This window comes from Platichthys flesus, chromosome 16 (genome assembly GCF_949316205.1).
Source record: "Platichthys flesus chromosome 16, fPlaFle2.1, whole genome shotgun sequence".
NCBI classification, from domain to species: domain Eukaryota; kingdom Metazoa; phylum Chordata; class Actinopteri; order Pleuronectiformes; family Pleuronectidae; genus Platichthys; species Platichthys flesus.
In genome coordinates, this window is record NC_084960.1 from 12,317,512 (window position 1) to 12,330,283 (window position 12,772).

Sequence of the window (12,772 nt, forward strand, 5' to 3'; positions counted from 1 at the left end):
TCGTCAAATCCATGAATTATTCCCCCGGGAAATCAGCACACATGTCCAGATCGGCACTAGGAATTGAACGGGTTCCCTCATGTCCCATCCCTCTCAAGTTTCGTGGAAATCAATTTAGTAGTTTTTAGCTGACAAACCAACAAACAAATATTCAAGGGTGAAAAAAAGAACGTCCTGGGTAGATCTTAATTAAAGAATGGTCCAAATTAATGCTAATTGGAGAAGATATCCAGCAAGAAACACTTCATAGTCCACATTCTTGGTCCAGTCAGCAGAAACCAATGTGGAAAGTGTATTTCCCTCTGCTTCTTAGCTGCTGTCTGAACTTTGTAACCCATTGTGTCTGCAGTGTAAACACTCTGAAGCTGTTTTTCACAGGCACCACAGTCTGAGGCAACCTGCAGGTCCAGGTCTCTTTTTCTCATATCGGATAAACGAACAGGGGGGAGACCCGTGCCAGCTAGGCCCCTTAGAAGGCTCCTGACTTAACATATTTACATTCAGTACTTAATTACCCAGAATAACCTGTGACGATATCGGGCAGCAGTGCAGTTAAAATAAGAGAAATCCTGTGACTGCCGGGGCTACTACACCACATACTTCCCTCAGGAATGGAATGCAGCTGCTGCCGCTCAAAGAAGGGAGGGAGGGAGGGAGGAGGAGGACTATTTTTCTCTCTCTTTCTGTTTATACACATTTTTGAAAACCTTGTTGTGTAGACCTGTGGTGGGAGAGAAGAGAGTGATGGGCTGAGGAGACAGGGAGAGCAGCCGGTTTCACGATGATGGGAACCTGAAGGTTTTCTTGACTTTCTGGACGTGACGTTGGCGTCGTGAAGTGACTTTGTTGCAGATTTGTTTCGTAAAGTAAGCAAAAGCAAGTCCCCAGCACTATCTGTCTTCTATTTATGGCCTCACCCCCCCCATCCTCCAACCTCCTCCTCTCCACCACCATGCCCCCTCTCTCCTCTTTCCCAGACTGACGTCAGCAGAAAGTTATTTTCATGAATGGAAGGGGCGGTCACGAGGAATCGGTGACGTGAGTGCTTGCGGAAGCAGAGCGTGGAATGTTGGTACATTGTTGTTGTTTTGTAGTTTGGATTTTGTACGAGGATTCGCCGCCGGTCAGTCCGCCGCCGCTGGACGCGTTTTTACGCACGGACCGTGTCCAGTTTCTGCGTCTCGTCTGAAAGGAAAAGCCGCCACTTTTCATTTTTTGGGGGGTTTGTACGCATTCCAGTCTACAGATACATCCGCGTCCACAGAGGTGAGCTTATTTTTTTTTTTTTTAATATTGGTGTAAGATGTTTTGACATTCCTCTGTAAATAGTTTCTCACGGGGACACGTCGCGGCGCTTTATCGCGACGTGTCCACCAAATGTACCGTACTGGGTCCGAGTTTATTATGAAGGTTGGTGTTGAGTTTTGTGGATGGTTTTCGCGCGGACACGTGTTGTGTTGGAGTAACATAACACAACGACAAAAAGTGGACGAGAGCGCATGGAGGAGCGCGCAGGCAAAAGTGGCAAAAAGCGGTCAAAAGTAACTTTGTAGAAAGTAAAATTCATATGCTGACAGATTTTCAATCGTTTCAATGCTTTCGGTGATTTTTAATAATACTTTTAAGTGGGTTAATATGACAGCGAGTGAAGGATAATAGGGCATTCCTTCAAAATGACTAAACTTGAAGACTGCGCACATTTAACGAAACAGGTTGTATTTCAATTACGCACTGTTTCCTTTAAATCGACGTCCACATGACATTTCACTTAATTTTGTTCAATGTATTTGTGGCAAAACGTCATTATAGCTTATTTATTAATAAACTGGTCGTTACTAAGAGATTAAACGTGTTTAATGAGGTTTGCTCAATTCTAACCTACTTTATATTTCCCAAACGAGCGTATTGGGGAAACTGGAAGTGAAATCAACTCTTATGTCTGACTTGCATGGGAAAAAAAAAGATCTTATAAATAACTTCCACATCCCCAACTCAGCACTGTCGTTCACTTCTCATTCCGAGGCGGAGGGGTTTATCACTGGCAGCTATAATGATGCACAAAAAAAGAAAGAAAAAAGTGCAGCACATAATTTTGACATTGGAAACAACACGTGGTGTGCATTTTAGACATGTGGGACAAAGGGCACGACGTGGAGTCAGACCACCGGGGCTGAGTGGCCTTTCACAGGGGAAACAAGCAACAGCAGGAGGAGGGCATGTTTCCACAAACAGTAAATCACCCCCAGAGAAGGGAAAGGGCTTTATCTTATCTTCCTGTTTGGGCTGGACATACATCTTTCAGGCCCGGGTGATGAGAAGGAAACAGTGTCCGTGGGAGTTATTTGTTATAATCACCTCATAATAACAACAATTTGACCTTAGAATAATGACTGCCTGGCTGTCTTTGAAGTTTGCCCTTTGTCCTGAATGGGATGACATGGATTTTCTGACCTTTAAAAAAGAAAAAGAAAAAAGAACACCCTTCTGATTAATCGATGGAAAGTATTTGTCTTTGAATAACTTCTCTCTGACTCCCTGTGGGTCCCGGTGGGCGTAGGGAGCGGGTGCAGTGCTCTGTCATGAGGTTACCATGTGGTTACATCTCCAAATTCATGATGTCTTCTTTTGGATCAGGGAAGTTGGACTGTCTGACTCATTTTGACACCACAGTGTGTGTGTGTGTGTGTGTGTGTGTGTGTGTGTGTTTGTGTGTGACTGTGTGTGTGTATTTGTGTGTGTGAGAGAGGGACAGTGATAAGGCACACCAGTAGAGCCCCCCTGACACACAGGAAGAAGTTTAATCCAGTTCTACTCTGTATTTCTCATTGTACCGGTCAATGGTGATTAAGAAAAAGTGACAATGCTTATGTGGTGGTGTATTGTGCAAGTGGAATAGCTGTGGTTAGGGACGCAGTGACTCACAATGAACACGTCCGTTGTGGTTTGTTTTGGCTCTTTTTTCTTTCACTGGAAGAAAAAACTATGCAGGGTTTTGATTGTGATTTAAGAGGCTGCTAATTTTATATCCGGATGAAAGTGAGTGTCACGCTGGTGAATAACCGAGGGCCGCCCCTCCACAGTGACTCCCCGACAGTTTCACTGTGTGTGCGGGCCGCTCTCTCGGCCACCCACAGTGACCTGCTTCTCTGTCACAGTTCAACCTCTCTGTGGCCCAGACGCGCCAAGTGGTTTCTTCTGGGAGATTGTGTTATTGGGAATCCCTCGTTGGTTGATTCGGTTGTTGATCCCCCCCCCCCCCCTGGCCGCCTCCTGATTCCATAAGGACTCAAACTCCACATTTTCACAATATTCATATGTCGCTGTTGATGGGGAACCTCAGGAATTTAGAGACTGCTGGGTTGTTGAAAGTGTTTTCAGCTGAAGAGCTTCGGTTTGTTTTGCCATGTCAAGCGAGAGGTGATGCAATGCAAGCATATCAGAGACAGAACACATTAATATTTCCCCGGTGCTTCCCACATTCTTCCCAACTTATATATAGTATATGCTCCCAGGTCTTTGTTGCATTCCAGACATTTCTTTGGATCCCAGCGTCCCTCGTATCTTTGCTCGGACATTTCAGAGACTTCTTCTCCCTTTTTTCCGCCTCGAAGGTTCCTGCGGCCACGCCAACCATTTCCAAGGTCCTCTGTACTTTTCCTTCCTTCCCATGAAACAACGGGAGTTTCCAGGAAACGTCAGATCGAGAGGGTGTGATTCCCTGCCGCTGGTCGCCGCTTTTACCAGTAAACAGCGTGACTCACTGCTCAGCTATGCGTTCCATTTCCCTCGCATAATATTCCACCGAATGTGCTGCGCTGGAGAAAGAGCCGAGCGGAGGAACCTCTCCTCCTCCCTGAGACAGAGAAAAATGCAAGAGAAGCTTTCTGGAGCCTTTCTCTGTGGAATGTGTCTGACTGTCAAGGGCGTGCAACAAGTCTGCTTTCGGCTCAACGTGCTCCTGTACCCAAACAGGGAAGAAGGAGAAGAAAAACAAGGAGGCCAGACGAGCCAACTCGGCATTTATCAGCCCCGAGCATGAGCGCATGAGTCTTTCTGGTGTGCTGTTTATTTTAGGAGCAGGCCGGGGGCCCCTCAGTTACCTGCCGGAGCTGAAGTGCAGCCTTGAACTTGACCAGATGCCTGACTTTAGGAATATAAACACTAGCCATCAGTGAACAGGATGAGAAGGTCCAATCTAGGTTTAGTTAGTATCCACACAAACTGTCCCAAATGAGTTCTTCAACAGCTGTTTTGGTTTATGTTGGTTTCGAGCCTTTTTTCTTTTGTTGAGACGAAGTCGGGGAAAGGTCAAAAAAACAAGTCTCAAAAGAAACTGTGCACACCCCCAAAAAGCATTCAGCCCTGCACATCAAATAAAACACTCAGCAGGTCAAGCAAGTATGTGCGTGTGTAGACAGTTGGTCAATAAGCTTGGCCTAGTGATAACAATGCTGAGTAAATAGTGTGTTTTTGGTCTCAGTTATCAAAGCAGCAACTTGAGGAATGAAGCATCCCTGCGTGCTGTTTGAGGAAAAAGTAGAAAAAAGTTAAATGAGTGCTTTGTTTACTATTCCTTCCGCCGAAGACAGATGGCAGACGTATGAGTTCCACACATGTGCAGGCGGCCTCTGCCGTGTTCGCGCCATGTGAAAGACTCTCTTCGGAAATTCCAGACATTTTGTGAATTTTGCAGCCGTTGTTTTACAAGTGGGATCGGCTGAGCCCCACCCCCATCGCCCGGGTGCATCGCAGGACACATTTGGCCTGCATGTTCCCTCTCCGTGCATGTGAGGGTTTGCACATGTGTGTTCACTCAGGAATGTGGTTGTGCTCTTTATTTCCCAGACATCTGTAGCTTTTCCTTGAGGTGTTTTTCTCAGACTTTGGGAAAGGGGAATAATAGGAGTCCTGTTTTTTTTTACCACAGTGAGAAGCCGTGACTTGTTGTGAAACATGTTTGCCTCGATGGTCTCTGTGGCAAAATCGCAAAGAGTGGGATTTGGCTGCGTGCGTAACACAATTTGCTTCGTTTCCTCCGAGGAAACTTTTTGGCATATTGATCAGGAAAACCTTGTCCCTGTGTGAGTTGCAAAAAAACATAAGCACAAAGAATCTCAGGGAAACAACCTGGCCTCTCGCTCCGAGCTGGAGGCCTCTTGTATTGAGAAAGAGAAAGGGAGGCCCCCCCCACACTGCTTATCCATGATCCCCCACTAAGGAATATACCCAGGGACCCCCCTCTGACGCAATACCACTTAAACAAGGCTGTTTGGGCCAACTTGCTGTCGAGGCATGTTTTATTTTTCGCTCTTCATCTTCGTTTGAAGCTTCTGTAGTTGCAGTGAAGCAACTCTTCTTGCTGCGTGTTTTGCAAAAAAAACAAACCAAGGACATCAGAGAGAGCAACAGATCTTCTCCAAGTGTCCAACAGCAGATCATTTGGCTCTGGCTGTAGCTTTTTTTTTCTATTGGTGTGTGTGTTTGTTTCTCATCTGACTATTTTCCAAATTCGGATTCTTTAAGGTTCACACCAAAGCAGACAAGACACATGCAATTTAAGCTATTATAAGGACAGTGACTAACGCCTGGATCCCAGGAACAAAGGTTGTTTTTCATCCTCGGCATCTGCAAAGTCCTGTAACGCGACATTTGCAGCCATTTAGTCTGAAGTCATGATGAATATCCCAAAAGGAGCAGCCGCACCCAGAGGGTTTCGCTCCATGAAAGCTGCAGCGACCAGGCCTGCAGAGAAAACTTGCCCTCTCACTGACATATCACTTATCGCAATGCTCACTTAAATTGTTTAGTTGGCAGAAATTTGTGTCAGCACCGGGGTCTAAATATATCCAGCAGAGTTAAATAAGGGCATGGAGCAGCTCAGGAAAGCCCTGCGTGTAAGAGGATACAACTCGGGCCCCGGCAATCGATAGACTACATTGTCTCCCAGGCAGAAAATACCCCAGTGACTATAGAGGAAACTATTCCTGCGTGACACTCTATCTCCAGGAATTTTCCACTCGCATATCTGCCGGGCCCCGTGAAGTTCAGCATAACCGTAAATGTTATGCTGATGTGATGGTTTGTTTTAATGACGGAGGGAGGCTGTGGACGGACTGTGTCCCCGCAGAGACGTCAGACAGAGACGGGGAATTCAAGGGATAAAGATCACAAACACGCTGCAGGGGATTCTGGACACAGGGTGCCTTTCACTTATCAGCACAAGTCGCTGCCTCTTATTTGTACTATGTATAGGCCGTGTTGCGGTTATGAATGAGACTTGTTTATCCTTTTTTGCTGACCATGTGACTCGCACTCCCACGCCCATTCGCAGGGTGTGTTTCCATGGCAGCAGTGGAGCATGGAACAGTGCACTGGTAGTCAGGCTGGTCTGCGGGCCCTGAAATGGAGCCTTGGGGGGGATGTGTGCCTCTCACAGGATCACAGCTCAGCGCTCTCGCTTTTTTTGGGCCATGGCGGCAGTCGGGAAAGCATGTGGCTCCGCTGTAATGAGCACAGAGAGGCTTTTCTAAAAACTGCCCTGGCAAAATGGAAAAAAAAATAAAAAAGAAACTAGAAACAAAAAATGCTTTGGCAGAGGGCTTGAATGCCGAGCTGTCTGAAGAGAGGCTGCAGGTTTCTAATCCTGCCTGGTCCCGAGAACTACATTGTGGAAGCTCTCCTCCTCTTACAAGTAAATAAATCAAGTCTTTAATGGTGTCAAGCTGCCCTCTACTGGCAGCTGCGGCACTACCGCCATGCAAGCAGAAATATTGACACGTGCCATAACCCAGGAATGTTGTTGTGATGCCTCTAAAAGTGGTTCAAGTTAAAGGGGCAGTCGCCATAGAGACGCTTGTCTGTTTCCAATGTCATGCTCAGCATCTGCATACAGAGATAATCACTTGAGTAAGAAATACCAATACTGCTATTTAGAAGTACACCTATAGTGAAAGTCCTGTCCACATAATCTTATTAAAGTGAAAGTGCTGGAAAACAAGGAAAAGTATTCGTTATGCAGCTGGCCCTGTGAGTGATATATCACAGATACATTGTATAAGAAGTATTATTATTGTCACAGATTAATAATCAAGTATAGAGTGGAGTTTCAATAATATAAAAAGTGACTTTTCTATAGTGCATATCAAATAAGGTTACAAAGTAATATACAAAATACACAGGACAAGACAAGAAAAAAACAGAAACCATAAGATAATAGAAAATATAAAAAAATAAAATAAAAAAACATCAAAGATTAGTTATTTAAAAGCTTTCCTATAAAGACTGTTTTTAACACTGATTCCAATCCTAAAGAATCAATTTGATTGTGTATTATGAATACTAATGTTGTAGCTGTTCAAAATAAGGCTTATTCATACTGTAAACTTTGGTTTATTCAATGTGAAACAAACCCATTTTTTTGTTTTTGAAAAGTCTTAATGTGTCTGAACTTGATTTGATTTCCTCTTCCTCTCTCTTGTCAGTGAGTCTTCTGTGAGAGCCGGGCCCGTTGTTTGCATGCAGGGAATGACGACTCATTTCAAGACGAGCAAAGCTTTAAAGGTAAGTGCGGGGAAGTGTTTCTTTGGACTTGACTCGCATCCGAGACGTGCTGCCGTTCCTCACCCACTGCTCGTGTCACTGCAGGTCAAGAAGGAGGCGGGCGAGAATGACCCAGCGCTCAGCGACGACGAGCTGGTGGTCATGTCCGTGCGGGAGCTCAACCAGCACCTGCGTGGGCTGACCAAGGAGGACGTCGTGCGGCTCAAGCAGCGGCGGCGGACCCTGAAGAACCGGGGCTACGCTGCCAGCTGCCGCATCAAGCGGGTCTCCCAGAAGGAGGAGCTGGAGCGGCAGAAGATAGACCTGCAGCAGGAGGTGGACAAGCTGGCCCGGGAGAACGCCAGCATGCGGATGGAGCTGGACGACCTGCGAGCCAAGTACGAGGCCCTGCAGTGTTTCGCCCGGACTGTGACCCGCGGGCCCCTCTCGCCGGGCAAGGTGGCCAACACCAGCGTCATCACCATGGTCAAGTCGGCCAACAGGCACAACAGCTCCAGCCCGACCCCGTTCTCGACCCTGTCCTAGTGGCGACAGGACTGGGCTCTCCTCGTCCTGCCTGGTCCTGCCCGGCTCCGACCCCGCCTGCACCCGCTCATCCTGCACTGAGAGGACGCTCAGTAGTTAGACTGAGGGATGGGATGGGGGTGGCAAGCTCCAAGTTCTGAATTCACCGATCTTCGTTTTCCTCCTTCTGTCTGATTTACACATTCTAAGTTGTCTGTGCACTGTGCAACCCCCCCCCCCACCCCCCCAGCACCGGCAGGGTTATGGTGCCTCTGTGACCCCCCCTCGTCCCCGACTGATGACAGAGATTTGTTTGACCTGCCTTAATTTGCCAGCATCGGCCTAGGACACCTCATACACCTATGGCCATTGAGCGTAGAACACAAGAGATTCAAGTCGCGTTCATATGTGACAGCAAAGCCTTTTTCTAAGTTACATTTTCTTAACGCAAAAGTGCCTCAGCCGCCGAAGCTGCTGCCTTAAAGAGGATCCACGATCGATCCCTTGTGTAGTTTAACACTTCTCCACGGCCACATTACCAGTGATCTCCATCCCGATATGTTCCCTCGTCTCCTCTGGGGGGTGGAGGGTTTTGTTGGAGTGAGATCCTCCACACGACCTGTCACAGGCTGTTTGAAGAGAGTTTGAACTATGCAGCTGATGACGTTTGGCCAATGGGCTCCAGTTGTTTTTTTTATCATGCAAAAGGTTGCTCGGTGGTGAGTCATGCCAAATACTTTGAGAGTCTGGGAGCTGATCTTAGATAATAGTCAGCACCCTCCAGGAACAGTCTTTAGAGTTTATGAGTAACATTTTTTAATTTGCTTGTAAAAAATAAAAACACGTCGCCGGTAGCAGCAACTCCGATTCATTTTAATTTGCTGTCTTAATAGCTCGTTGGCCAAACGCGACTCCTGCCGGTGAGAAATAGTTGAATCTGTCAGTGGGGCTTGTGATGTTGAAAAAGTTGGAGCCTGATCGGACGGAGCTTTCAGATTCTGTTTGCATCTTTTCAGTTCCCCCCCCCCATTTCACTCGAGAAATGAATCACAATTTCTGCTTTTGATTATTTGAAACGAGTTGAATTACACTTGATTCCAACAGATTTTTTTAAAAACTATTTATCTGAACACGGGGACTCGGGAAGACTAAATATGTAGAAAAGGTGATTACACATCATTTTGGACCAGATTCCTTCGGATGCGCTTGGTTCTCACACTCGTCCGGCGTCAGTCGTTATGTAGCACTTATAAGGAAACTGTTAAGATGCAGTATAAACAATTCACATAAGAAACTGATCCCGGGGGGGAATGAGACGATGACAGATAGAAGCTCTTCTTGCTTTTCTGAAAGTTACTGAGGCTGAAAGTGCACAACGATTTAATGTGGTTTGACCACTTATTGCAAGGTCAAGCCTTACGTAGCTGAGGGTGGTTTACTCTGTATGCAACAGCACTTACTGGGTGTGTGTGTGTGTGTGTGGGGGGGGGGGGGGGTGCCTCTTTCCTTTAAATGCCACTCTTTGGTAGGTAATCCATATTGGATAACGTGTAATGAGAGCGGTTATGACGAGTGAAATGCAATCAGGGTCACTTCCGGTATATTTACAGATTTACAGTCGTCACTCCGTCCAAATACAAATCATTCCTACCGCCGGGTCACGAGGAGCGCTGCTGCCGGTGTTGGTCACTCTGAAACGGTAGCTCTTCACTTTGCTTTTGACACACTCTTCTGCAAGAGAACTCCTGACGCCCATCTCTAGTAACAGTGGTGTCACGGCAACTAGAAAGAAAACAAAAAAACAAACAAGAAAAGACGTGGTTATTAACACCGTCCTCCTGTTGAACGTTTTGAAATATTTAAAATATGGATCATCACTTGAAATCAAGCCGTTCTTACCGAGGATCCATTCCAGATTTGGAGTGAAGTGAATAGAGATTGATCATGTCAGGATTTTCTCTGGGCTAAGAGGACACGACTGTTCTTCCCCTGTTCCATAGCTGCAAAGAACAGTACGGGGAACTTTGCTGCTGTACAACCTGCTGTGATTTTGAAGCGGGGGCATTGCTGTGTTCCTACTCTTTTTTTTTGTATTTTCCCTTGGTTTCTATGTTGATGCAACTTATGCTCCCTTTCTGATACTTAGTTTTATATGCATATACAGTATATTATAAATATATATAAATATATATATATTACATATTTTTCTATATTTATGTCTTTTACTATCCTGGGAGTGGTGTGATTATGTAATCGTTCTTTAAAGTCCAAGTATGTTGATGCTGACCTTTTTTTTCCTGAAAGAAAAGTTGTATTCACATTTACAATGAGAAAACTATTCTCATAACTTAAGCCTTCTTTGTGAGTATTTATAGCCCTGGAATAGTTCTTCTCAGCACAATTAATATTCGTCTCATCCACAAATCGGACAGACGTCGACTATGGTTACAAATGAGCTGCAGTTCATTATCGCTAAACGGTCCAAGAATGAACTGTTTAAAAACAGAAACTATATTTTGACTGCTGGTTCACCCCGTCGGTGAAGAGCGTCATATTTAACATCATAAATCCTTCATAATATGGCAGTGAAACAACAGGCAATACAGCTTAACATTTAATGAAGCAAGAGGTTACAAGTCAAACTATCTATGCAAAGGAATTCACATATTTAACATTAAGTCTGGATCATTTGGATGGAAATTTATGCCCAACATGTGCTCTTTAGCACCGATATCAATTATCTCAGATATAGAAATCAATTTCAATTTGAAGGGCACTAGAGCGCAAACCTCCACCAGTCCCCTTATGGAACCACATTCAAATCCACTAGATTCAGAGTTTTATGTTAATCTGCGCCACACGTAAATATCGGCGACCCTAAACATGACAGATCTTTTTTATCATCAAGATCCATGAATTATTCTGATAAATTAACGAATAATGTTTAAAGAAAGTGAAAACAAATTCCTAAATCCACCCCCTGATCTGGAGCCACACGTTGAATATGGGCTTTCCCGACCCATACTGGATCCTTCCATCAAGTTTGTTGGGGGGGCGTCCAGTTGTTTTTGCGTAATCCTGCTAGGTAACACAGACAAACAAACGTAACCTCCTCAGTGGAGGTAATAGTTCAAAAGAAAAGCACATTATTATTTGTGTTCCTAAAACGGAGAGTTAACCGACATGTAAACCGGTGTGGACTCTGTATCGTAAACACGACATTTGATGTTGTCGACAGTTTTAAAAGACGATGACTGTGACGCTTTTGTAACCGCAAAAGAAATATATACTCTACTTTAACTTTACCTGAAATTAATATTCCGAAGCTGCTAAAGTTGAAGGTCATTGAGGAATTTAAAGACACATGTTGCATGTTTACAAAAGTCATTTTTCCGCACATTGCAAGAAAATACTGCTCAAAGCAATTTCCGAGAAAAATACAATGACCTCTTGAAAAACCGAGTGCTGTTGAACGAGGCGTAATGTTCAGTCATTACTGTATTTGGATCATGTGAATGATTTTTTTGGTAACACAGTGTATATATACGTTTTTATAGATATATATATATATTTACTGTGGCATGTTAAAAGACAAACCTCTCGGCAGGTGAATTCAGATTTAAACCTCCATCCAGTTACCCAGCTCCGCTCATGCTCTGAAACACAAGTTGCTCTTGTGTTATTTTCCCACCAGCAAACACTTGCCTGACACAATAATTTCACGTTATATGATAAAACAATAAAAGCTGCAACTTTTTCTTTTTTTTTCAAATCAATTTAGGGAGCATTATGCAGATATGAATATTTTATGGGTGAAAAGAGGCACAAAGCATCACCTACCAGGGATGTTTACTGAAAGTGGTCTGAGCGGTAGAAGCAAGTGAAGCTTGTAGCTGTAATCGAACTGTTTATCAAGGTATCAATTATTTTACTTTCTTTTATATATATATATATATATATATATATATATATATATATGAACCATGACAATGCAATTGTATGTACAAAAACGAGGTGGCTCATCTTGACCATACGTAGGTGTTCAAGATGAGTTTAAAATGTCGTCCTGAAAACGTGTGTCTTTGAGTGAATAAGCTTTCACACACAAGCTTTGCCAGCCCTACAAGCTACAGTGTTTGACTTTCAGCCGTGTAGAAGGTCAAGATTTATTACTGTAGATTCAAGAGATTTATATGTGCCTATAAATTCAGTCAGAAAAAAGAGAGCTCCATGGTAGTAGGAATGGGATTTGTGTATGGATTACATGGTTGTGGGTGATGTAATGGATGCAATTCATTGAATGTTAATTCAACAGCAGCAGTTTCTATGTCAAGTTTGTACCTAAAAGATTATTTTTGTTTTGGTCTCATGGCAACACACTGAGGCTCATTGAGTGACGTTAAGGATGGTAACAAGGCAGCATGTCTGCGAGTATGTACCCTTCACAACTTGTCATTATTCTGCTCCTATATTTTTTATATTTATTTCATGAATTTGTGTAATTGAAACAAAAAACAAAACCTAAATTATTTGTTATTTTACATTCATTTATTTACATGTTTTCTCAATGAACTACCCTCATGTACAAATAAAATCTGTATTTGTTTTTCTGCTCTGTTTTAAGTATGGTAACTTATTCCTCTAAATAGATCTGCTGTGTCTGTTTTTGTACCTTCAAATAAAGCTTCTTTCCTCACCTCAAAGTGCA

General features: G+C 44.0%; 1 protein-coding gene across 1 annotated transcript; it reads left to right on the forward strand.

Moving 5' to 3' along the window:
• Nucleotides 1–1,105: 1,105 nt before the first annotated feature.
• Nucleotides 1,106–12,761, forward strand: mafk (v-maf avian musculoaponeurotic fibrosarcoma oncogene homolog K). Its single transcript, XM_062407316.1, has 3 exons — nucleotides 1,106–1,266; nucleotides 7,482–7,560; nucleotides 7,645–12,761. The coding sequence occupies exons 2-3, from the start codon at nucleotides 7,516–7,518 to the stop codon at nucleotides 8,083–8,085; spliced, it is 486 nt and encodes a 161-aa protein (XP_062263300.1). The 5' UTR covers nucleotides 1,106–1,266; nucleotides 7,482–7,515; the 3' UTR covers nucleotides 8,086–12,761.
• The last annotated feature ends 11 nt before the right edge of the window (nucleotides 12,762–12,772 follow it).

What these genes read in the sequence shown, in the direction of transcription:
- mafk (XM_062407316.1), top strand. Translation starts at nt 7,516, where the DNA reads ATGCAGGGAATGACGACTCATTTCAAGACGAGCAAAGCTTTAAAG. An exon ending in AGACGAGCAAAGCTTTAAAG is followed by an intron (nt 7,561 to 7,644) that starts GTAAGTGCGGGG and finishes GTGTCACTGCAG; the next exon opens with GTCAAGAAGGAGGCGGGCGA.